The following is a 25,462-nucleotide window of genomic DNA, read 5'->3' as shown; positions in this document are numbered from 1 at the left end:
AAATAAAATTTTTTTTTTAAATGTGCCAGCACGGTACAATCACTAAAAACAGCTTTGGTGGTGGGTAACCATGGCAATTGTTGTTATCCCAGAAGCTGCGGTGGCAAGGAGGGCTCCCTGGCATTGGTGCCAAATGCTCTTGGGTGGGAGCGACCCCAGAGGCTACACCAAGAACCGTCAGGCACACGGGCTGCTGGGCTCCAAGGGGTCCGTGGGAGTGGCTGGTCGTTTCCAAAATCTCAGGCCTGTGTCCTGCCAGGAGCAGGGACACTGCTGTGGAGCCGTCTTCAGGAACAAAGAACAAGCCTGGGAAAGGGGTTGGGGTTGTCCTGGCCAGCAGAACACATGGCAGCCCCCACGTGCCTGGCACCAAGCGGGCGGGGCCACGGGGCAGGGGGCAGTCACTGCATGGGCTGTGGGCATCAGCATGACAGCCGGCCTGTCCGAGGGGCGTGACCATGCGACAGATCAGGGGAGTTTGAGATCACTGTTTCTTCTTTCAAACAGTTGGCAAGTCGAAAGCCGTGCCGCTGGGATGATCTCTGAGCACAATGGAGACCCAGGGCAGCACGGCACAGCCGAGGCCACCAGGGTGGACACCGGTGCCCTGATCCTACATCAGACTGGGGGCTTCCCCTGGGGGCCGGGAGCTTCTCACAGTGTTGAGCTTACTTGTTCTCACCACTCTCCAAGACAGCAGGTCGGATTCCTGGGTTTGAACCTAGTCTCCGTCATTCATCAATATGGGACCGTGGGCAAATGTCTGTGTCAATGTCCTGCAGCCAAAGGCCACAAGGGACGCACTTGTAGCTGGACCATGGTTTATTACGCCCTGCAGTGAGGGAGGCCACACACCGTGGGGTGGCTCAGTGACAGGGTGTTGGAAAGAACCTGCTATAGGATGGGAATTTGGTTGGGTGATTGGGGGGGAGAGTCTAAGGAAACGGGGGTTGCCTTTGACTGAATGCTGTCCAAGAGCAGGGGCAAGTCTACAAGTGGGCATCTCTGTAAACTTTATATATAGGGAGGGGAGACTGGAACAAGGAGAAAGCTGTTACTGGTAAATAAGTAGCAGTCACTCACTTTGCCGAGAGAGAGAGAGTGTTTGGTATTTTGTGGGTGGCGCAGTGACTCGGTTTTTGTCTGTGCTTAGATACAATTATGATGTGGCCTTGCTTTGTGCCATGTGACTGCGGCCTCCAAGCAGCCCCATCTGACGCTGGCACCCTGTGGGATACTTTATGTCCAAAAGGAGACCAGCAGGCCTCGCTGTGCATGGACAGCCAAGGTCCACTCCTCTCTTTCTTTCTCACGGTCTCTAAATCTCTCTGTGCTTATATTTCTCTGTCCATAAAATGAGGGTAAGAACATTGACCCAAGGGTGGTTTTGAAGAACACACGAGATAGCGTACGTGGGGCAAAGAGCAGCTGCTCGGACGTGCCGTTCCACCTTCCACCCCAGGAGAATACTGCCCAGCAGCTGATCTCATGCCCATGTTGAAGCTTAGGAAAGCGGGACAGGAAGATCAGAGGATCAGAGAGAACACGAGGGGTGCAGTAGCCCCACCAAGGCTGCAGCTGAGGCTCCTGTTGAGAGTCACGGTTGAGCCCGTCAGAGTTCACATTTGGAGTGAACATCCTCCAGCAGCAAATCACGGCTGGAAACCCCAAGGCAGAGCAGCAGGTTCTGCCCAGGCTGCATGGTCCAGCTGGAGAACCACAGGGGAGGGGGAGGCAGTGAACGGGTGGGGGCAGTGGGCACCCCAGGACCTGGGGGGTGGTGGTCACCCCAGGACCATTGGGCCTGGCATCGCTTGGCGGCTTTCACCTGAGCACACAGAGAGGGACCCCTAGGCACCAACTCCAGGGGCCACAGTGCAGCCTGACTCCGAGTTGGCGATGCGCTGGGATCCGAACCGACTTCTTTTGGTTCCACAAGTGATCTCACGTGATAACGGTAGAGTAAATCACAAATGCAATTGCCAGAACAAAGCCCACCCAGGCTGAATTCCCCAATTGCAGCCCTTCTCTGTTAACTGCAGAGCTCTCTGGGGCCTGCATCTGGCTTCTGACAGCACTTCCAAGTGACCACATTGAGAGCCACCTCTCATTTGGAGGAATAAAAGAAGAAAATCCACGTTGGAGGCCCCAATTCACCAGCTGCAGCCAACAGAAGGGCGTCAGGCGTGGGATCCCAGGTCGGTCCCTTCTTGGCCACATGGTTCAGGAAGACAGCCAGCCTCAGTGATCTCGGCTGCAAAATGGGAAGAACAAAACTGCTCTACACTTCCTATCCCTCAAGACTGTTGCAAAAATCAAATGCCATAATCACACATGAACACATGAGTTCTAAAAAGAATTATAAAATATGAAAAAAAGTGTTTCCCATGCAATTTTTGTTTACCAGCAAATAGCTCAGATTTGAGACAAAATTGATGATGTCGAGTTATAACTAAAGCCTTCTATGGTGATATAATTAATGTTCTCCCACCATGTTTCCTGATGATGGTTATTCCAAGGCCTTGCAACTTAAAAAGTCACCAGAGAAAGTCTATGATGCCTGGGCTCTGCTTACTGAGGCAGAGAAGTTGAGTCATTGTGCATTGCTTGATCAATCCATTCAAAAAAGATTTATGGAGGATCTGCTGTGTGCCAGCCTCAGTTCCAGGAGCCTGTCATCAAAATTGGGAAACAGATCCATCAGGAAGCCCTAGAAACTGAGTCTCCTGGCTGCAGAGGGACAGCGTGTGCTCTGCCTCTGGTGACCAGCCGTGGCCAGTCTGATGCCCTCAGATACCCAGAGCTCAGCCAAATGCTTCACCTGCACGGTAGACATGTCTCTGCTCTGGGTCCTTTCAGTGGCCCCAGGAGCTTGTCCTCAGATCTACAGCTTTCCCCAGAGACGACTCCATATTCCAATGTCTGTGGTGTGACTCTCCTCCCTTACCCGAGGGAGCCCCAAAGCCATCTCCCCGAGCAGACACAAAGAGGTCCGACCCTTGGATCCACCCTGTTCCATTTTCCTCCCCAATCAAATAATCTGGGGGACACCACGAGCCTCAATAGTCATTTTCCCAAAGTCTGAACTATGTGGAGCAGCTCCCGTCCAAGGCCATTGCTGGGCATGGGAGGGGCGTGGCCAGCAGGGTAACAGGGGAAAGGGGGACACTCAATTCAGTTCTCTTCTATGTGTCCCTGCCAATATACAGGGCAGAAAGCCCCTCATTCCTTCAGGTCATAAAGCAGACGACTGGCTCAAATGCACACGTGTGCACACATGCACACGTCTCCCAAGCACAAACATTAATTCCCAGATTGAGTGTTATGCAATAAGGAGGAAAGTGAACAGCATTTGTCTAATGTCTCCGGGCCAGCCCCCTCTGTCTTTCTCCACTTGTAGTAAGGCAGGGCCCCTCCTGGTATGGAGGAGAGGAGATGGGGCCCACCACGGAGGCGCTCACCCACCCCTCAGTGCCCACCACTTCATCCCCAGAGACCTAGAGGCAGATTTCATCATTTTCTCCTGTACTTTTTAGGTCAGGTGACATTCTTGAGATCTTTCATCCTCTTGTTCAAACAACCCCTGGGGGTTTCTGTCCAGCTACGCAGGCAGTGGAAGAGTCGTTTCGCCAGGATGACTCTGCTGCATAGAAACGCTGCTGGGGCGGGGGTGAGAGGGAAGGGCCGGGCCTGGCTGAGCTCCCTAAGGGACAGTCCAGGCAGACACATCCAGTCCTCCAAAGGTCCTTCTCCAGCTCAGGGTGACATGTCACCCTAGAGTCCCTCCGGTGGCCCTGCAACCCCGGCCAAGGCCTCTTCCTCCTCGCCGGACCCAAGCCAGGTAGCAGGTGCCTAACAGTCTAGTCTGACATGATGCTGGATCTGGGGTGCCTGCCCGGGTCCCCAGATCTTCAGGTCCACCCACTGCTCACCTCGTCACGGGCTTCTGCTGCCCATGGCCCTGGGTGAGCGCTGAGCCCTGGACCTGGAGTCCTGCCGGAGCCCACAAATGGTGGCAGGCAGCCTGGTGATGTGCACTTTGTGGTTCTTTCCAAAACACCCAGGAAATGTTCTGCCTCCAGCAGGTATTTATGTTGAGAAGCGAGGAGCCCGGGAGGGAAGAGGGCCCCACCCCTGGGTGAGAACACGTGTGGAGAGACCAGTGTCCAAGGCCATGGTAGGAAATGCCAAGCTCTGGGGCCCTGCCTGTTGCTGAGAAGCATCTGAGGCTGACGAGACCTCAGCTCTGGTTAGCTCTGCTTTGGTCAGTCTGCAAGTGGCGCTTTGGGGCTTTTTCATTTTCCAGTCCTGGAGCTCACCTCTCAGGATCCCCCAATCCAGAGACGGGCAAGGAATTCCAAACCCCAGCTTGGAGGATGGCCAAGCACTGAAGATGATTTAGTCCAGAGCACAGAAGACAGCAGACTCAAACCTCTGGCGGCCACAGTCCACAGGCAGCGGGCACGCTCTGCAAGGGTGCAGCTGGAAGAGCCGGGGCCCCCGGGCAGGCAGGACTGGCTGGCGGCCCTTCCCTGCAAGGAGGCCACGCTGTCCACAGCCGGAAGTGGCGCTCACATAGAGGAAGGGGCTTCCTCTCCTCGGGGGAGAGCCAGCAGAGGCCCGGAGGCCCCTTGGCAGGGCACCCTAGAAAGGACTGAGGCCTGGCTGGTGGGAAGTTGGACTCCGTCAGCTTTGAGGTGTCTCCCACTCGGGGAGGCCTTGCTCCTGAGCCTGTGGAGGGGCCGAGTTACTTAGAGGGAGGGGGGCCCAGCTCTCCCGGCAGCTTCAAAGCCCGGAGCGGCTTTTATCATGGGGCTTTGAAGGGAGAACAATGATCCTATGCTTAAACCAGCATCTTGTTGTGATGGCGACCAGGGGCTTTGGGGCTTTGAACCCGTCCTTGATCCCTCCACCGCCCTGCAGGCTTCTAGAAACTCTTGGGCTGGGCGTGGGGAGGCAGGGGCCGCCTCACACCTGCCTCAGCCCCAGCTGGGGTGTCTCAGGCCTTTGTCAGAGAGAGCAACTGGCATTTGGGACAATCTGGTTGGAATCCAGTCATCTGGAATCCTCCAAAACAGCCGTGACTTTGTGGGCTTCTGCAGTGGAACTAACTACGGAAGCACGGCCACCTTGATGCCTTTCCAAGATGCCTTATCTTAGAAGTGACATTTCTGATGAAGTCATTTCTACGTGAAGCCCCCTCCCATTATCCAGTTCCTGGGTGAGCCAAAATTGATGTAATTTAAGGGGGCCTTCTGGATTAGCTCATTACAAAATGGTTAAACTGCTCCAGCTCTCAATTTTTCCATCTGACAAATAAGGATTAGATAATGCAGAACTGATGTTCTATGCTCCTGGGACAGGGCCTGTGGCTCTGTGTGTGTGTGTGTGTGTGTGTGTGTGTGTGTGTGTGTGACTTACATACGTTGATAGCCAATGATCTGCCTGGCTGCCTCCAGGAGCTGACGAGACAGCAGCCACCAGCCCACCCGCCCCCGCCTGATGGGACGTCTGTCCACCAATTCCTTCTGCCTTTCCAGATCACTGGACCCGGCGTCTCCAAGCGGGTTTCCTAACTAGAGAGCTCAGGATAAGTGATCACCTTGAAGGGATCCTGCAGAGGGGGCTTCTTGCTGGAAACACACACCCATAGATACACACAGACAGATGCACACAGATACACAGACACACACACAATAGACACACACAGACAGATACAACACACACAGACACACAGATACACAGACACACACACGTGCAGACACACACACAGATACACACAGATACACACAGATACACAGATACACAGAGATACACGGACACAGACACACACACACATAGACACACACAGATGCACACAGACACACACACAGAGACAGACACACACAGATACACAGACACAGACACACACACAGATACACAGACACACACAATAGACCCACACAGACACACACAGATACACAGACACACACAATAGACACACACAGACACACAGAAACACACAGAGACACATGCAGACACACACACACACTCCAATCACAAGTTGCCACGAGGACACGTGCCATTTCTGATTCCACTTGGGATTCCTAGCAGTGAGCACAGCTCCTGGGACGAGGGAGTGGCTCAGTAAAGAACCGGGGAATGAATGAAGATCAATTGGAGGAACAAATGCTCCTAAGACCCCTGAGGCCGCACAGCCAATGGACTGAAAACACGCCACGCCCTGTTCAGCGACGCCCCAGCTCTGCTGCTGTGAATGTTCAGTTAATAACTAAACTATCTCAGAAACTTCCGTTGGTGAGACAGCAGGGGACTAGGAGGGAGGTGGCCTGGGTCTTAATCCTCCTACTGAGCCACACAGTGGGTGCAGATCCCTGGATGGAAACAGGCCCCCTACCAGGTGCCTCCAGGCATGAAAACTGAGTGGTCTCCCCGAGAGAAATGAGGGGGGCTCTAGGCACTGCAGGAGGGCCCCAGCTCACCAAGGTCAAGGTTCTAGAACAGGAGGGAGAGAAACATCGCCCCCACCCTGAGAAGGTGCTCCAACTGTCAGTAAACTCATTCTGAAGTTTGAGAATCCTCAGGTTCACCCCTAAAAACTGGAAAATGGTGGTCATCAGCCAAGGGCACTCTAGATGTGCCACTTAACGTTCTCCAGCCAAGCCAGGGAACCGCCCCAAATTCCTTGAGTGGGGGGAGTAGGGGAGGTGGGTCCTGAGAGGCCACCATTTAAGAAGCGTCATATAAAAGAGTCTGGCTGGTGGGGAGACAGCAGTGCTGGCAGCGGCGAGGGCTGTGAGGTCACTAGCTATGGCTGCTTCACCCCCGCCTGAGGTCACTTCAGTTCTGGGGGAGCCAAGCCGCAAAAGCAGCTGCAGATTAGGGCCGGGCAGAAAAGGGGAGACAGCGCCGCAGATCCAAGAAGGCCGCCCAGGAGCCCCTGTGAAGGCCAAGGGCCCTGCAGGGGCCGTCAGCTTGCTGGGCGGGTGCCCAGAGCCCATTTCTCTTCCTGGCCTCCCCTGACCCACGCTGTGGACGGACAGTGTCTGCTTCTGTGGACATAACCGGCTACAGAATTTCAGAGGCCCAATGCAAAATGGAAATGTGGGGTCCCTTGTCAAAAAATTATAAAGACTATTGGGAAGGCAAGAGCAAAATACTCAAGAGCAGGGCACTTGCTCGGTGCAATCATATTTGTCAAAAGTGTAAGAAGCCAGCCCTGTGTGTAGGGATTTTCTGGTTTCTTCAGACCTTCTTACTGGAGTTCCCGTAATAGTTTGAGGACAAGTTCATCATAAACACGATTTCTGATTCTGCTTTGAAAAAACAAACTACAATGGCTAAAGTACTTTCATTCCACAAATATTTTTTGAGCACTTACCTCAATACCCTACTGAGCCAGACACTGTCCTGGCTCCTGGGGAGACGGCAGAAAACAAAAACGTGACTATCAGCTCCTGAGGCACTCAAGCTGGAGAGGGAGAAGCATCTGGCTTCTGTCCTTCCCCAGAAACCTTTCCAAAATGGCTCGCAGGCCAGCGGCCTCTGAGTTCCACTCTCATGAATCAACCTCTAGCCCTAGAGAGTCATACAGTTTAATAGTACATCATGCTTTGAGTTTTTTTAATTTTAGTTTTTGCACATAGGTTATTTTTGCCTCTGCAGCAGATCCATGAGCTCCTTTTATAGGAAAGGGCCTCATCTAGTCCATGGTTCAACACGTGTTTGCTCAGCACTGGGCCAGGCCCAGGTATAGGGGCTGGTGATACTGAGGGTTATAAAACAGGTCATTTGAGATGGAAACATATTAAATCGTGACTATTCTAAAGAGGGATGAGGACAATGGGGTCTGCAGAAGAGGGAGGTGGAGGAGGTCAGGAAGGGCATTTGACGTGACAGCTCTGCTTCAAAGTCTTACTAGGATTAAAAACTCAAACTGTCTCTTCATGGGAACCTCTCCAAGGTGACCCCTAACTAGCGCCAGGCCCCCTCACCTCCCCCTGCAGCATCGGGGAGCACCCTCAGCAGGCCGAGCTCTTCAGAGCTCTTCCCCCTCTGGGCATCCTGGACTGGGGTCATCCAGCCGGGCGGGACCTGTCAGCGGCAGGGAGCCCATGGCCTCTGTCAGGTCTGATTGCTGTAATGCCCTTCCTTGTTTTGAGCCAAAATCTGTGTCTTGGACTTCTGTTGGGTCTGCCCTGGAGGCCCCATACAGATGTGACTGACTCATTCGTTCACCAGCTGCTCACCGCACACCTTGCATGTCCCAGACATCACCCTAGACGGTCCTGCCTTCCAGGGGCTCAGTCTGATGATGGATTTTGAAATATGATGAATAAGTGTCATGACAACGGGCTGATTCAAGGTGCCTAGAAGCACATCGGAGGGAAATCCAACCCAGGATCGAGAGGGCAAGGGATGACTTCCCAGAGGAGATGTTACCCCGAGGCCTGAAGTAGCAATATCTTGCCTAGAAGCTGAGCAGCAGCCACTCTCCATGAGAAATGGAAATTCAATTTTCCTTTACACACCATGTTTACTCCCAAGAAAAAAGTACTGGAGGATTCTAACTCTTGCCAGCCCTGGCCTTGATGTTTACTGAAATACCCAGATGTTGAAGGAAGCATGGCTGCAAGAGAGCTCCAGTGGACAGGGAGTTGGGCCGGGTGCTCTGCTGTCCCCAGCACCTGATCTGGGACACGGTCCTGCTCAGGCCACGTGTGTGGACCAGACCGGACCAGGCAGGCCTTGGGTGACTTCCTGGGCAGGACCCTGAGGCTCTCCAGACAACCGGGCTCTGTAGAGTTGGTGAAACCAGGAAAAGGGAAGTCCATGGGGGGAGACAGGGGCCCCAGACCTTCACCAGGGGGAGCAGACAGGATAGGGTGGGTCTTCACACCTTCCTCCTCCCACCAGTTCCGGGCCCAGAGGAGGAGAGGCCCGGGAGGAGCAGCTGGACCAAGATGGGCTTTATCTCTTGGAGGCACAAAGATGTAGAGGAAGAGGCTGGGGGTCTCTGCAAAAGAGGAAGTCTTGGCCTTTGCTTGGGGAGAGCTCTCAGCTGCCCCCAGCTCTGAGCTCAGAGCCCATCCCCATGTTTGCATCCCAATCCCGCCTCCTCATCCGGCACCAGAGCCACCCACATATGGGCAGGTTGCCGGGCCAACGAGAAGTCAAGGGACCACCTAATTACCAGGCTCGGGGCTCCAGAAGGGGCTGGATCAAATCCCATATGTAGGGATTTGAGGAGCCGGAAAGGGATATTCCAATGGCTGAAGCCACTGTCAGCAGCCGTGACAGGTCAAAGCCTCGAGCTCTCCAATGCCTGGACCACCAGGGTTGGTGGAGAGGCTCATCCCTCATCCCCCGGGAAGCAAGTTCAGATCCAGTTCCAGCCCCACCTCCTTGAACTCAAATAGCATTTGCACTCTTGGCCTGGTAACAAAGGAGGGGCCTGACAAATCTGAGTTTGTTTGAAGAGAAATGAGTCAGAAGCCAGCTCAGGGATCCATTCCAGACTCCTGTTTCCTGCTCGGGCTCTGAAATCAGAACTTCTGTTCCCAACAAGCTAACGTGACCGTCCCCGGCCTCACCTTCCACCACCTCTTGCCAGAGCACCTGAGGGGCACCAGGCCACAGGCCCCCGGAGTTTGGCTCTGACTCCTCAGAACTTGAATTCGGCACAATTGAGTCAAGTCAGACATCCATTTCTAAGTCACCTGCAGAAAACCTGCCAACGGGACAGCACGTCTGCATTCAGCTGCTGGCTCTCCCCAGACACTGCCCCAAATCCTGTCAAGCTAAAGCATGACCAGGAACCCAAGTTCAAGGTTGGCTTTCTGAGAAAGCTGCAATGTGGGGAGGGTGAATGTGGGAGGGGGGTCAGGGAATGAGCTCCTGCCCTGGACTTTGGCCCCTGATGATATAATTTTTTGTTCTCATCTGCCAAGAAAGTCAAAAAAAAAATAAAAAAAACGCAACTGGAGCCAACCCTGAACAAAGGCCTCTCCTCCAGTTGAATCTTGCGTCTAACTAAGCTCAGCTCCCACCTCCATGCCAGGAGAACCAGTTTGCCCAGAATGAAGCGATTCCCGGCTCACTTGTGGTGGGTTTGGTGAACTCCTGCAGAAAGAGAGCTCTGGGTTCTGGCTCTCAGAGCTCTGTGGTCAGATGACCCAGTCCCCTGGCTCTTTTGTTTTCCCATCTCAAGGTTTGCTGAGCTGTGTAAACAGGTGAGGACTTGCTAGCTTGGGTTACAAATGCAGCAGGTGACGCCTGGGGCCTGGTAAAGCAGGGCTCTTGTACCCACAGGGCTAAAGATTTTTTTCGCCTGGGTTTCTTGATCACTTAGGGGTGGTCAGCATTTTTCCTGGCATTCCCTTCACCTGGAGAAGTTAGCCACCCACTTCCCTCTGTGGCTGTGTTGGCAAGGTGGGTGCTTGGGTCAGCAGAGTGGTTAAATACCAGCCCAGTCCCACTGAGGCCTCGGACTCGCAGGCACAGTGCTCCCAGGAAGAAACCTGTGGTCCCCAGCCCTGCAGAGTCTTCCCCTTGGTACTCGAGGGTCTCGGTTTGTGCCACTGCCTCCTCTGGGGCCTGAGTGGTGGGCACGCCTTCCCTGGGTGAGCTCTCCTGTCTGTATCCTTACCAAATTCTTCCTATGCAATTCTGAGAAACTTGGGTTAATTGAGGACCCTCTGAAATCAAGCAATTACTTAGTAAATTAGTAGTCAGTAAACATCTATTATGCACCAGCCCTGAGCTAGATGCTGGGCTTGGAAAAATGAGGATATGATCTGCTGAAGAGCTTACAGTTGAAAAAGTCCTTGAAAAGCAAAAGAGTTACTATTATACTCTCATTGATTCATCAAAATTTACTCTACGACTTTGGGCTCAAGATCTGGAGCCAAACGTCTTGGAAGAAAAGGAATCAAGATTTACCGTGGACCTATAAGGAGCTAGATGCTATATCAGGTATACAGTTTTATCTGATTTAGTCTTCACAATTATTTCCATTTTACAAGGAAAGAAACTGAGGCCATAGAGGATGAATGCAATTGGCCCAAGATTGCACAGACAGAAAGTCAAAGGTGGGCTTCTGCCTCCCAGCCTTGGTTTTCCCACTAAGCCACACTCCCTGCCCTGCTGCAGAATGAGTTGGAGCCATGCAGTTCCTTGAACAGGGAGGGGATCAGTCCTCACCACCCCACTCCGACCCCTCTTTCTTGAGGTCTCGATCTTGAGCTGCCGTCTATTCCATCGCCCGGCTGAGGATGAAGTGCCCCACATGATCTGCTGTCAGCCGCTGCTGTTTCCAGGCCCCCCTGCACCCGACTCACGATGGGGCTGGACCCTCCATATTCTCTGGGCTGCTGAGACTGTGTCAGACCAACTTCTTCTCCTCGTCCGGCCCCTGAGGGTTGGTCACCAAGCCATGGAAAGAGGTCAGATCATATCAGCCTGCTAGAAAACTCGTGGCCTTCTAAGCCTGGGTTAGTGCTCTGTTCTCTTCGAGTTCTTTATACATTCATTGCTTTTCATCTTTACTTGTTCTTTTGGATTTGGAAGGTCACCAGTGATACAGGTCTTTGTTTCTACCATTACCCATGAAGGAAAAATTTAAACCTCTCTCTTGGCACAGCTAAACACATCTCCAGAGAACCTAGGCCAGCTAAATTATGCTGCTATTATCTTGTGCATTTGGACTACAATTTCTCGGTTTCCTTGGAGGAAATTTGCAGACACAAGGTTGCTCAACCTAGAGGAAGGGGGATGGATACAATGGATCGTCCCATTTACAGAGTCGGCCTGGTTGTGTGAACGATATTCCCCATATTTGGCCATTACTGAAGAGTGTATATTTTACAAGTGATTTTTTTAAAGCCCTCATATAAATACTACTTCTTACTCTGTCAGAGCCTCATTAAAAACCTTTCCACCCTCAAATAGCAGATGCATTCCTGCATTCCTTTTAGGTGCCTCCAGAAGGGTGAGATTGTTTATACTAAGATCAAACAAGTGCTGGAACCAAACAGAATCAATCATTCACAAAGGGATAAGAAACTGGCTTCTAGTGACATTTGTTTCTTCCCTTTTCAGGATTGAAGGGAGAAGAAAAATAATTCCAAATGGCAGCCAGAGGGCAGAGATCACACGGCAGGCATCATGAAAGCCCAGGGCCTGTTTCCACAGCGCCTGGGATTGCACTTTCAGATCACGGCATCTGACATGACAACTGTGGGGCATCCACGTCGGGTTCCCACTGAGTGAACAGATCTGCCCGGCTCCCTCCAGCGCTCCACATCGAGCGCACAGTGACAGCAGCTGAGCACATCCAGCCGACTGGCGTTCCCGGGGAAGGGGTCTTGCAGCCCTGGGGATGTGCTCCTGCCGCCTTCCCATCCCGGGAGCACCAGGAATATATCCCGAGGGACCTTGTTGGGTACAGCCCATTGTGCATTTTTGCTCGTTGTGGGTACAGAGGGGCCTCTCATCAGTTGGTATTGTCCGTGCCCCAGCCTGGCCTGAGAGAAGCACTTTCCTACCCTCCCTGGGCTCAGCCTCTGAGACTGAAAACAGCCGATTACTTGTAATGGCTGCATCGCCCGTAAGTCCTGTCCAAGCAGCGTGGTTCACCAGCTGCATTCTCTCCTAGCTCCCAAGGATTGTGGGGCCCTCCCCGCAGCTCAGCCACCCTTTATCTCACCATCCTCTCATTCCACACAGCAGCAGTTCCAAACCTTCCTGGCCTCCCCGGGACTCTTAGAAATGGATGCTCCCTAAATTTCTGTCCTTTTATTTAGTCATCATTTATTCACCCAGCTAGCTCTCTGCTGGTATTAGCAACACAGAAGTGACCAAGCAGACACGGCCCCACTCTCACGCAGAGCTGACGACCCAGCTCACAGCCTCCTCTCCCACCACATACTCCCCCGGGTCATCTTACCCCTCCCCCGAGACTCCGGTACCCCTGTGCCCGAGGCACCCCCTCCCCAGCTGGCCCATAAACCCACCCGCTTCTGTGCCCGATGGTGCCACTTGGATAGCTCTTGGGCATCTTGACCTGTGGGTGGCACATGGAGGGGAAAAAATTCACGGAAAGAGGGACGGCTGAGAATCATGGCCCCACGCTTTATCCCAGGGGGGCACTTGCTCCATCCTGGCCGAGATCCCCAGGGCTGAACCCCTCAGGCCTGCTGCTTCCCTCTGCCCATCACCCCAGGAGATTCCCTGAAATCTCCAGAGCAGAGCGAAAACCCGGCTGGAAACTTGAGCCAAATTTACTGACGGTTCCAGGGGCAGAGAAGGGAATCCAACAAGCCTAACTTAGAATTGGCCGCTGGATGGGATCTCCTCTGGTGCCCACCGGCCCGGGCAGCCTTCCCAGGACCTCTGCCTTCCCCGGCTGCCGGCTCAAAGCCATAGGTGCCGCCCCTCTGCCACCCCATCACCACCCAGACATGCCCTTCACCACATCTGGAGCAGGAGCTCAGAGAAGGGGCCCCTCTGCCTCCAGGCCCAGATCCACTTTCCAGGATTTGCTTCCCCCTGGGAAGTCTGGCCTGGCGAATGTCCCCTGCCTCCAGGAGAGCCTCTGTCATCCACATGGGCTGCGGCCGTTCATGACCCGAGAAGGACAAGTCAAAACTGTACAGAATGTGCAGGATTGTGGTGGGAGAGGGGAGGTGTGGAGGACGCAAAGGACAGGGGTCGTTTCCAAACTTACCTGCACTTGATATGTATAAACCAAACTCAGTGTGTCCTTCTAGTGCCCACTCCCAAATCTGCTCATCTTCTGCTTATTCTTATCGAAAAGAAGGGTGACGGCAGCTGCAGATCACCCAGGCCAGACCCTGGGGTAGTCCTGGGCTCCCACTCTGACAGACTCCCGCACCTTCCACCATTCAGTGTCTCTCCCGTCGGCCCTCGTCCCCACGTCCTGCCTCAGTCCAGGTGGCCTTCATCTCTACCTGCACGGGGCAGAGCCTCCCTCTTCCTGATCTTCCCGCCTCCCGTTCTCCTGCCTCCAATCCCCGCTCCACACCGCAGTCAGGATGGCCTTTCTCAAATGCAAATCCCAACCCCACCATATGTGGGACAAGATCATTCTAGAGCAAGACTGCCTAGGTTCCAATCCTTATGTGTTCTGTGACTGTGAGCAAGTTCCTTAACATCTGATACCTCGAGTTTTCTCATCAGTAAGACAAGGAGAATGGTATCTTGGATCTGTGGTGTGGACTGGGGAAGTAGGATGCTTTGGAAATGGCTCCAATGACCCTGTCTTCTGGTGTTCTAGGCCTTCCATGTTGATTGTGGGCTGCATCCGGTGACTTGCTTCTAGCAGGTGGAACAGGGCAGTCACTTCCAAGGTTAGGTTAGAAACAACCATGACTTCCCTCCTGCTTGCATTCTCTCATTCTGGCTCTTCCCGTGAGCTTACTCCGATGGAGACGGCTGCCATCGTGGGATGTGCCCTACAGAGAGGTCCACATGGCAAGGAACCGAGGGCAGCTCTCACCAGCAAAGAACTAAATCCTCTCAATAGCCATGTGAATTGAGGCCCTGGGCAACATCTTCACAGCAGCCTCAAGGACGTCCCTAAGCCAGAGGCCTCAGCGAAGTTGTGCCAGGATTCCTGGCAGAGAAACTGTGAAATAATAAATGTTGTTCTAAGCCACTAAGGTTTGGGATAAATCATTACGTGGCAAAGGATAACCGATACAGGGACTGAAAGAGATATTACAGGTAAAGGACTGTACGCATAGTAAAGGGTGCATAGTCAGTAAATGTTAGCTGGCATCATTGTTTGAGTTTCCTGGCTACTAAAACAAATACCATGCAATGGGATGGTTTAAATAATGGGAGCTTAGTGGCTCCTGGTTTGGGGGCTAGGAGAAGTCCAAAATCAAGGTATCAACAAGGCAATGCTCTCTCCCAGAAGACTATAGCATTCTGGGGCTGGCTGCTGGCGATCCTTGGCCCTTGCTTTTCTGTCCTGTGGCAGTCTCTCCTGGCTTCTCAGGGTTCCATTGACTTCCAGCTTCTTCCCATGACTTTCTCTCCCCCTGTGTCTGAATTTCTTTATGCTTATAAAGGACTCCAGTTATAGGATTAAGACCCATCCTAATTCAGATGGGCCACACCTTAACTGAAGTAACCTCATCAAAAGGTTCTATTTACAAGGGTTCACACCCACAGGAATGGATTAAGGTTAAGAACATGTTTTTCTGGGGTCCAGAGCTCCAAGCCCCCCCAGTCATCATCACTATTACCTGTGTAGACTCACTGATAGCCTGAAAGTTCTATGAGGGCTGGTGCCATGCCTATCTGTCTGCTGTTCCCCAGCTCCTAGCATGGTGCTAGGCACAGAATCTTTCAGTCAACAGTAAATGTCCGCTGCCTAAAAGAATAAGCAGGAAGGTCTGGGCCTGCCTTGGAGCCCTCTAGAACCTCACCTGCCACCGGCCAGAGCCTGCCTTCTCCCTCCACCAGAGACCAAGCCAAGTAAAGTGATAAGGACCCAACCTCCCGCAGGCTGGGGGTCTGGGCCCCTTTGCCAGGTGGCACAGCCTCCTTGAGCCCAGGCCCTGTGCTTCCCAAGGGCAAAGTTGTCACAAAGCTAGCTCCTGGGACAGCCTCTCATCCCTGGAAGGCTCAGAGGAAACAATGAAACCATCATTGCCCACCTGGCCGTAGACAGGCAAGGAAGGGAAGAGGCTGTGTTTCACTTGGCTGGGTAAGGTCATTTATCTGAAAAAATACATGCAACAGTGGCTAAACGTAGGAGGTAGTTCTCACCCAAGAGGGCTTTATTCCCCAGAGGCCAGGCCCCGTGGTAACATAAACCAGCTGCACGTCAGGTGTGCACATCGGTGCACCAATGATCCATGCGCCAGAGGCTTCTGCAGCTACACATCCCTGCACCTGCCCTGAGACCCAGCCCATATCTCCTCCTGAGTAAGCTTTCCAGGTCCACCTAGGTGCACCCCACCTGTGTGGCAGCTGGACCAGCTCCTGGAGGGTGCATAACCCCCAAGCCAGCAGAGCCAACAAAGTAAGTGGCCATGCTAGACGAAATAGAGTACATTTACATTTGAATTCAGGAAGGGCAGAAATAAATTTCTGGAAGGGCATTAAATTCCATTTAGCACAAGAATGTGGGAAAGAGAAGACAGGGGTCATGGGTGGCTCATCCTGTAAGGAAAGCTCTCTGAAAGTTCTGGCCTCCCTGGGATGAAGAAGTCAGGGCTGCAGGGAGCACACATGGTAAAAGTGAATTTGATCTATTTTCATAAGGAAATGACCCCCCTTGTCCTGTGTTGACAAGGTCTCCCCCTTCTTCTAGAGCAGTGCTCTCAAAATGTGGGCCCGGGACCAGCAGTGCCGGCAACTCTTGGAAACCTGTTAGAAATACAAATTCTCGGACCCCACCCCACCTCCACCCACCAGAGCAGAAACCCCAGAGGGGAGATCAGCAGTCTACAGTGAAAGCGGCCTTCCAGCTGATTCGGATCCAGGCTCAAGCTCGAAACCCCGTTCTGAGCCCACTGGAACATCTATGGAAAAGACCTTAGAAATATAATCCAGATCGATTTGAGATGAAAGGAGAACCCAAGCCAATGCCCCTTGCTATAAAATACCCAGGATCAATGAAACGCCCCTGTTTTCCACCAAACAGTTCAACAGGCAATTAAATGAACTTGGCACATTTATTTTAAAAGTGCAAAATGAATTTTCACATCCTGAGAGTAACATCAGACATTTTACCTCTTTTTTTCTTAATTGATTTTCCAGGCTACAGCAATTCATCTTTCTATTTTCCAGTTGGACTCTACCGCAGCAAGTAAGTGTGTTCCGGCAGGATTATTAAATGCCATGCATTTTAGAACAAGCATAACTCAGGCTGCTATGAATCATCTGGGTGGTTTTCTCCCAAAAATATTACAAAAAAAAAAAAAAAAAAAAAAAAAAAAAAAAAAAAAAAAAAACTGGCAGCTATAGGTACCAGGCAGAGTTGAGCAGGCAGGAAAGCCAGAAGGGGCCCTTTTAGGGGCTGGCTCTCCGGGCTCTTCGCCGGTTGCAAAGCTGCATCCTGGGCATCCAGCCCAAGCCCGTCTGAACTCTTTCCCACAGAGCACAGCACGCTCTGGTACCAGAGGACTTGCTAGCTGTAAAACCTGCAAATAAACATCCTGGTTTTCAATGGGAAGTCTTGTCTTCAAAATGAAGGAGGAAAAGTAGGCTGTGGGGATGGAGGTGAGTGGGTCTGAGGGGCGGAGAGCAGGGTGGGGAGGCAGATACTCAAAGAGGAAGCCACTCTGGGTGGACCCCCTCCCTGCTCTGTGCCTGGAGAGCCCCAGACAATCCCCCCTCTGGTGACCCGTTCCCCGGGAGTTTAAGTAGGTGAAAGGTCACCACCAACCAGGTTGGTTTCCTTCACTCAACAAACGTTCTCTGGAGGTCTGGGGGAAAACAGAGAAACGAAAGCCTCGAGATTTGAAGCAAACTCCACAAGGGACTTTTGCTGGGGCAGGGTGAGGGGGTGGTAGGGAGGGTGCCAATTAAGTGCTAGAAACCCAGAAAGTGCTGCTTCAAAAACCACACTTCTTAGGTAGTTGGGAGGTTGACACTATGCACTACTTCCCTGGAAGCTCCTGAGAGAGAGCCGAGAGCCAGCAGCTGGGAGTGTCTGCAGGAAAGATTTTCGTGATGTCCAAGTCGAATCTGCCTGCCTAGTTCTGAGCCACTGCAACAGGCTGCGTCTGAAAGTATAACTCTTCATGACCAAATCTCAAAGTGTAGCTGCTCCAACTTTAAATAAAACCACCAAAAATCCAATGTGCTGTCCATCATACGGCCCTTCTAGATACCTGGAATAAAGCATTCCTGGTTCCACCTGTCACATATTCAGATGAAAGTTTTATGACAGAAGAATCAAATCAGACTCTCCTCTTCTCCCATAAAGATAACCTACAATCTCATGGGGTACCCTTTTATGATCTGGGGGAAGCCTAGTAACCAGCCTTCCCAGACAAAGAGAGTCTGGCCCCACACCAGTGACAAACAAAAATGTAATCTAAATTTAAAATACACAAATTTTCAAGTTTCAAGAAATAGGAAGCCAAGGCCCCAGAACAGATTTCGGCACAAGTGTTTAATACATAAAAGAACAAAATAAAACCCAGGCCCCAGGCCTCACCTAACTGCACCAGGTTGTACGGGGTGTCTGGGTAACCCGCTAATCTCCCTCTGCCAGTGGCACCTGAATACCTGATTTTTCCCGGCCACCCAACCCACATGCCCCCACAAAGGGATGTTGTCCCAATTTCCTACATACATGGTAAGGGATTGAATTTACGGTGGAAAGACAGGACTTTGCTACCATAAATAGGCCTAGTGAAATTCTTGCCTTGTCCCAAATCCACAAGGATATTTTTATATGCTATTAAACCACAGGAGCCGTTTTATGAATGTCATCATCATAGTCTTTTAATATTTTACATAAAAAACTGTATACACAGCTTATAGAACTTTTATGTAAACATCATAAGCTCACCACTTTGTCATTTATCAGTTTATTTTAAAAATTAAAAAAAAAAAAAGACAATTTAGTAGAAGTACCACAAGGGGAGGGAAGAAAGGAGAAAATTGGGGCAGGTTTGTTCTCTGTACAGAGATACAGAGAATATTTCACATAGCTTGAGAGGCTGCCTTGTAAAAAAAAAAAAAAAACCACAACTAAATGTCCAAACAGGCCCCAATGTATGTTACTGCCCTTTATCAAAAGGATGCATATAATCTGCACAAGTAAAATAGCAAAACAGTGTTTCCACTTTTTTCAATAAAACAAAATTTAGTGGGGTTTTTTTTCTCCTCTCCTTGTTTTAAAAAATCCTCATTTTACATAAAACATCAGAAGTAGATGAGGTTACAGCATACAAGTGTGATCAGACTGCTACTGTCTTAGGCAAATGACAAGCGCATTAAGTGTCAAACAATGAAACAATTGTGCAAAGAATTTTTGGGGGGGAAAAAAACAAAACAAGTTTTAGCCTTTAAATAAATCAAATAACATCAGTTTCTTGGACTAAACAATTCTCACTTGTTGGACAGGCACAAAGTTCGCTTATGGCAAAAACAACCCCGCAGCACAGCCTCCCTCCAGCCCCAGCGGCTGGGGAGGGCTTCTCGGGAGGCTGGCCCGCAGGATCCGCTGCGTCTGGAGGCTGTGTCATCTCGGCCCCAAGTCACTTCCAAATGTCTTCCCCAAGGGTCGCCAAGATGACCAAGTCCAGTCCACGCTTGGATGGGCGCCTGTTCCCGCGCCCTGTCACTCCACCTGCCACCGCCGTTAAATAACATCCTACCTCCCGAAAATAAAATTATTTATCTATATTTATACAACGTCCCTCCCCCCCATCCTCCCCAACCCTCCCCTCCCACAGTTCCGGGGTCTATGTTACATACAAGGGACGGCAGGCGCCCGCCGGTGAGGGGCGAACATCTGCCAGGGCGCGGCCACGCGACAGCGCCGAGCAACGCTCCGGGGACCAGAGGCGGGGGTGGAGGGGGTGAATACTGGGCGGGGGGGGGGGGAGTCAGACACACACGCAGCCACACACTCGGGGGCCCAGCTCTTCAGCAGAGGAGGCGCAGGGGCCCTTGGCACACCGCGGGGCTCCCGGGCCCTCCCATGCCGATGGCCGACGGGAGAAGCCGGAGCCGCCAGCTCCCGCCCGGAGGTGCGGTGGGGCCGTTCGGGGGCGCGGGTCTCCCCTTCTCCAGGCTCGTGAGGGACGGGCCGGGAGGGGGAGCGGCGCCAGCAGGGGAGGCGCGGGCCGGGCGCGGCCCTCATAGCACCTTGCAGCAGTTGATGCAGCCGTTCTGGGAGCCGTAGCGCTTCTGCAGCGCGGCGCGCGTGGCCGTCTCGAACACCTCGCGCACCCCCTCCTTGGTCTTGGCCGAGCACTCGAGGTAGTCGTAGGCTTGGATGCGCACGGCCATGGCGCGGCCGTCATCCGTGCGCACCGGCTCCTGTTTCATGCGGGCCAGCTCCGTGCGGACGTGCTCGTCGCTGCGCAGGTCCTTCTTGTTGGCCACCAGGATGATGGGCACGTTGGGGCAGAAGTGCTTGACCTCGGGCACCCACTTCTCGGGGATGTTCTCCAGCGAGTCCGGGCTGTCCACCGAGAAGCACATGAGGATCACGTCGGTGTCCGGGTAGGAGAGCGGCCGGAGGCGGTCGTAGTCCTCCTGGCCCGCCGTGTCCCAGAGCGCCAGCTCCACCTGCTTGCCGTCCACCTCGATGTCGGCCACATAGTTCTCGAAGACGGTGGGCACGTACACCTCGGGGAACTCGTCCTTACTGAAGACGATCAGCAGGCACGTCTTGCCGCACGCGCCGTCGCCCACCACCACCAGCTTCTTGCGGATGGCCGCCATGAGCGGGCCGGGCCCGGGCAGCAGGAGGGGGCCCGCGAGCGCCTCGCCGCCGTCCCGCTCGCCGCTCACCGCTCACCGGGGGCTGTGCGCCGGGGGCGAGGGGCGCCGGCTGCACCCAGGCCCCGCGCTGGCGCTCTGGCTCGGCGCGCTCGGGCTGCCGCGGCGGGGGCGCGGGGCATAGGGCGCGCCGCGCGGCTCGTCCCGGGCGGGGGGTCGCCGCCTTTGTGCCGAGACGGTCGCCCGAGCTGCGGACTCGGCCTCGCGGCCCCTCCCGGCTCTCGGCTGCAGCCTAGGGGAGGGGGTGTCTCACCGCGGGGCGACGAACGCACAGATCCGGCGAGACTGCGGCGGCAGATGCGGGCTGCGGCCCCAGCGCCCGCTATTTAAAGCGTCCGGCCACTTTCTTAATATAGCCGCCCAATGGGAAGCGCACAGGCTGAGCTCATCGCTGCGGAGCTCGGCTCCGATTGGCCGCCCGCTGCAGCCCGCAGGCGGGGCCGGGCGCGCTTGATTGACAGCCCGAGCGACGGGGCTGGGAGAGGCGGTTCCTGGGGTGTGCGCGCGGCGGCTAGCGCTGGGGGGCTCCGGCCGGGCGCGGGCCCTCCTCTCCTCCTCCTCCTCCTCCTCCTCCGCCGCAGTGGCCGGGGGACCCCGCGCACTCTGGGCCCGCGGCTCCGAGGGAGGCGGTGTTCCGAGGGGCGTTGGCGCCTCCCCCCGCCTCTCAATTTCCCCGCTGCCCTGCGAACTCCCGGCCGGTTGGCGGGCCCCTGGGGGAGGGGACGGCTCCTTTAAGGTGGTGGTGGTTTTACAAACACACCCGCCACCACCGCCACCTTCGTCTCCGGCAAGCTGTGTTCCCTTTCATTTAGAACCGGCCGTACCTCTAGTCTATCCGGTAGTCGGCCTCCTGGCAGCCCTTTTGGAGCCGTGAGGCAGGCGCCGGGCACACTGTGCGCAGGGGGCCTGGGCCCAGCCTTCCCCCTTCACTCCCGCCTCCTTCCGGCGTACCCCCTTCCTGGCCCCCTGCCTGGGCCTTAGGTGACGATTAGAGGAAGGGTGGCTGAGGGGCCAGCGCTCAGGCACTGAGAAGGGAAGCTCTAGGTTGGCTGCAGAGCTTCCCGTCCACTTTGAGGAAGTCACCAGGCAGGGAGATGCAGCCCGGGTCCTGCTTCACATGAGCAGCTCTGATCCTGGGTGTTAAACCAGGGAAATGTCACAGTTGGATGGTACTATACAGTCCACCCCCTTCCCCATGCCCACCCCAGCCCACTCCACTTCGGGCCAAGGAAGGGGCCAAGGTCGGGAAAAGGGGCAGAGCCGCTCAGCAGATTAGTGCCTGGGTCCAGGACTTAACTCATGTCTCTCCTGGACCCTGCGGGAGGTGACCCCTATGCCTGTGTAGAAGGATGGCCCAAATCAAGGAATTCAATGGACAGAAGAGGTGGGAAGGAGGAAGGAGGAGGTGGGAGGGCCTCCGGGGAAGGAGGTACACCGGGAACAAAAGCAGGAAAGAGGGAGAGAATAGGACAAAATAGTAACAGTGACCAGCTCCATTTGGTGGCAACAGAAGGTTGAAGCTCAGGCTGGGGCCAAGTGGTGACGGCTGGAGCACCAGCTAAACAGGTCCAGCTCCACCCATTGTACAGGCAGAGCGGTGGCTCTGGATTTTCAGCAAAGGAGAGCTGCCACCCCATGTTGATGACGTTACTGCCTCTTATTTCTGTCTCCCTCTCTCTGCTGAGCTGTTGGAGGGCCAGGATTTTGTCTGATCTCAGCGTCTCGAAAACCTAGCACATGCCTAGCACTTTGCAAGAGCTGTTAAATGACTGGGGAGAATTAACCAAAATGCTTAGCAACTCAGCTAGAACTTTCGGGGGTGGGGGTGGGGGTGTTTTCATACCTCAGCTCCAGATTCTCTTAATAATCATCCAATCAAACCCATGCAGCCAGTGTGGCTGAGCCCCAATGTTCTCACATAGAGTTCATATGTTGACATCTGAGTTTCTACATGGACTCTACAGAGGTGGAGAGCCTTGTGATCAAGTCAAGAAGCCACTAGTACCCCCAACCTGGGGGTCTATCTCGCTGAAATGATCAGGAATGATTCCCCCACACTGGGTTAGCTGTATAATAACACCCAGCATTTTCTGTCAGTGACTGAATAATGTTTCCACAGTGAGATCCCATGGCCCAAAGGTTTTTTGATCATTGGTTTAGGGCTCCAATCTGGAAACTTTTTTTTTTTTTTTAGTTAGCCTATTGGAAAAATCTTATCTACACAAATTTTTCTTCTTTTAGTCAAAACCTTTTATAGCTGTACTGTTCATACTGCTTTCCATGGTCTTAATATAGCTTAGGAATCTTGGCTGTGCCCTGAAGCTTCAAATATTAAGAAAATATAAAACGATTCAAGCTTTGTACCATGAATTAAAAAAAAAAAAAATCAAAGAATCAGGAAGAATGTTTAAATTTACTCATTTCCTAATTTCCAGACACATTATAGAAGTGTTCCAAGCTCGATTCTCAGTATTGCAATAATTTCTAAAAATATTTGTTTAGTTAACATGCCAAAGTACACAAACAGAAAGATCTGTGATCTGCAGCGATTCTTTTCATGATGTTCATTTTGTTTTTGTTCAGAGATAGTTGGACAACAACTGTGGAGGTTGGCTGCCTCAAAGAGGATACCACTTACAGGGTAAACTTCTCCAAACTAGTTGATGTGCTGTACAGTCGCCCCCTGCCCCCCCCCAACACACTGCCACGGAAAAGGCAAGGATGACATCTGATTCCTCTATGAGAACAAATCATTTTAATAATTAACTTTGTTAATATATAGATTCATTGTGTGGCAGATCACATACCCACACCAGTGGAAAAGGGAAGTTATCCTTCATTAAAAAAGGAGAATGTCAGCCTCTCCAATCTTCTACTTAGTTTATTTGGCCATTTTTTTGCCCAGGGTGTCCTAAAATCTCCCGTAAATCACTCCTCCAAGACTGGAGATTGGAATTTTCATTAGATTTTAGCGCCACCTTGTGGCAATCTTTACCTTTTATCCTAAAACAAATATGATTGTGAAAAACACTGATCTGGTCGAACAACATGCATTGTATGAATATTTTTATTTTAAGATCTTTCAGAGGATGTAAAACTAAAGAATGATTTACAGGTAGCTTCTTTAGGAATTCTTCATCTATATATTTATACACATACATATATAATCGTTTTCATATACACTTAAAAAAAGAAGTCCTTCCTAGTTAAATTGTCACTTTGAAAAGAGATTAGCAGAAAGAGATGAAAGTAATGGAACCTGTTTAATTCTCATAAAATGGACTTCATTTTTCCCTGACTAGAATGTGCAGAAATCCAAAACAACTTTCCCCACAAAAAAAATATCTACATTTTTCCTCAGTTAAGAAAGCTGTTACTGGATATCTTGGTATAATTAGAAGTAATAATAATTCATTCACCAATAAACATTTACTAGGACCCAGCAACTCAATCCCCATTCTTCATGGGATTTTAAAATTCTTCATTTGAGGAGTAGCTTACAGTCTCTGGGAAAATTGTCAACCTTCCAGCTCGGTGTGAAGAACTGTAAAAATAGAAAGGCTGTTCTAGAACCAGCCATACTATTTTACATGGAGAAACCAAGGGAGACCTGTCTGGGTGGGTTGGGGTCCGTTCAGCCCAGAGCATCGTGGCTGAGGAGCTGACCAGCTGCCCTCGGGGGTCCCCAGCTCTGAGCAGCTGCAGGTGAAACATCGTCTCCAGGCCTGCTCAGGAGCTCCACCGCAGCTAAGCTGAGGAGTGTGGGCCTTGGACTCTGACAGTTCCCCTGTCCGAGCAGCGGGGCCAGGAGAGGGGAGGTGGGTGGTGGGCGACGGGGCAGTCCCTGAGCGCTCTAAGATGGCGTGTCTGGAGCAGCCGCCTCTTACCACGTGTGCCCGTTGCATGCTCGCAACACGGCCAGTGCAACTCAGAAACTGAGCTTTTATTTCATTAATTCAGATTTAAAAACCAATATTCTATTCCTCAATTAGGAAATTTTTATGTATGTTTGAAACAACTTGGGTATGTGAATCTATTTTTTCAACTGGATGTTTTGTGAAACCTAAATACGGATGGAGTATTTGGAGTATTTTCATTGAAAATTTAGTGTCAGAATTGAGATGTGCTTTAGCTGGGAAATAAACCCTGGGATTGGGAGACTTAGAGTGAAAAAAATATGGTAAAGAGCTTGTTAAAATTTTTTTATATTAATTATATGTTGAGATGAGAATATTGTGGATGTACTGAATCTGTTTTTGAATGTGTGAGATTTAACGTTTTGGCTATATTTGGATTTATTATTTGAATTAATATTCACCTTTTTCCTTCTTACTTTTTATAATGTGACTAATAGAAGATGTTAAATGGCACACGTGGTTCACATTACTTTTCTGTTGGGCAGTGCTGCTCTAAAATGCTGGAAAGTTTAGCTGGCTCCCTGGCCTCTCTCTCGATGGCCATTCTCTCTTTACGTAAGCCCTCTGGGAGCCTTTCACCTTCCGGCCGTTAGGATTTTCTTGTATTTGTTCTGAACTCACCGCTGAGTTTCAGAGGGGTCAGCCACTCGGAGAACACCGTGGCCTTGGGCAATTTGAGTGTCCCCTTGCCTCCCACTTTCGGTCACTGCTTTCCAAGCCAGGAGCCCCAGTCCTTTCAGTCCGCTCCCCTCAAGCAGCAGCCCCTCCACTCACCTCTCCGTCTCACATCCCCAACCCTAGGCAGGGTTTTCTTAACAGCGGAGGCTGGCTGGGCCTTTTGACATAATGACTCCCTCTCCTTTCCCAAAAACAGAAGCAAAATCTAGTTCTTGTCCAATTTGGATGGAAAAACGGTAGGTGTGGATTGTTTTCAGGAATTCTCGTCACCCCCTCAGTCCTCTCAGTTGGATGTGGTAAGCACGGATGGAGTCTGCAGCTCCAGGGAGCGGCTGGAGAAGGGGAGGTGACAGCACGAAAGAGAAGGT

At 52.2% G+C, this 25,462-nt stretch overlaps 1 protein-coding gene across 1 annotated transcript; it reads right to left on the bottom strand.

Annotated features, from left to right (window-relative positions):
- Nucleotides 1-18,462: 18,462 nt before the first annotated feature.
- On the bottom strand, nt 18,463-20,806 carry RHOB (ras homolog family member B). Its single transcript, XM_037813296.1, has one exon. It carries the CDS (start codon nt 20,440-20,442, stop codon nt 19,852-19,854), a length of 591 nt encoding a protein of 196 aa, XP_037669224.1. The 5' UTR covers nt 20,443-20,806; the 3' UTR covers nt 18,463-19,851.
- Between the last annotated feature and the right edge of the window lie 4,656 nt (nt 20,807-25,462).

The sequence above is a fragment of the Choloepus didactylus genome, chromosome 20, assembly GCF_015220235.1.
Source record: "Choloepus didactylus isolate mChoDid1 chromosome 20, mChoDid1.pri, whole genome shotgun sequence".
Taxonomy (NCBI): domain Eukaryota; kingdom Metazoa; phylum Chordata; class Mammalia; order Pilosa; family Megalonychidae; genus Choloepus; species Choloepus didactylus.
This window is presented reverse-complemented; position numbering and strand designations above follow the sequence as displayed.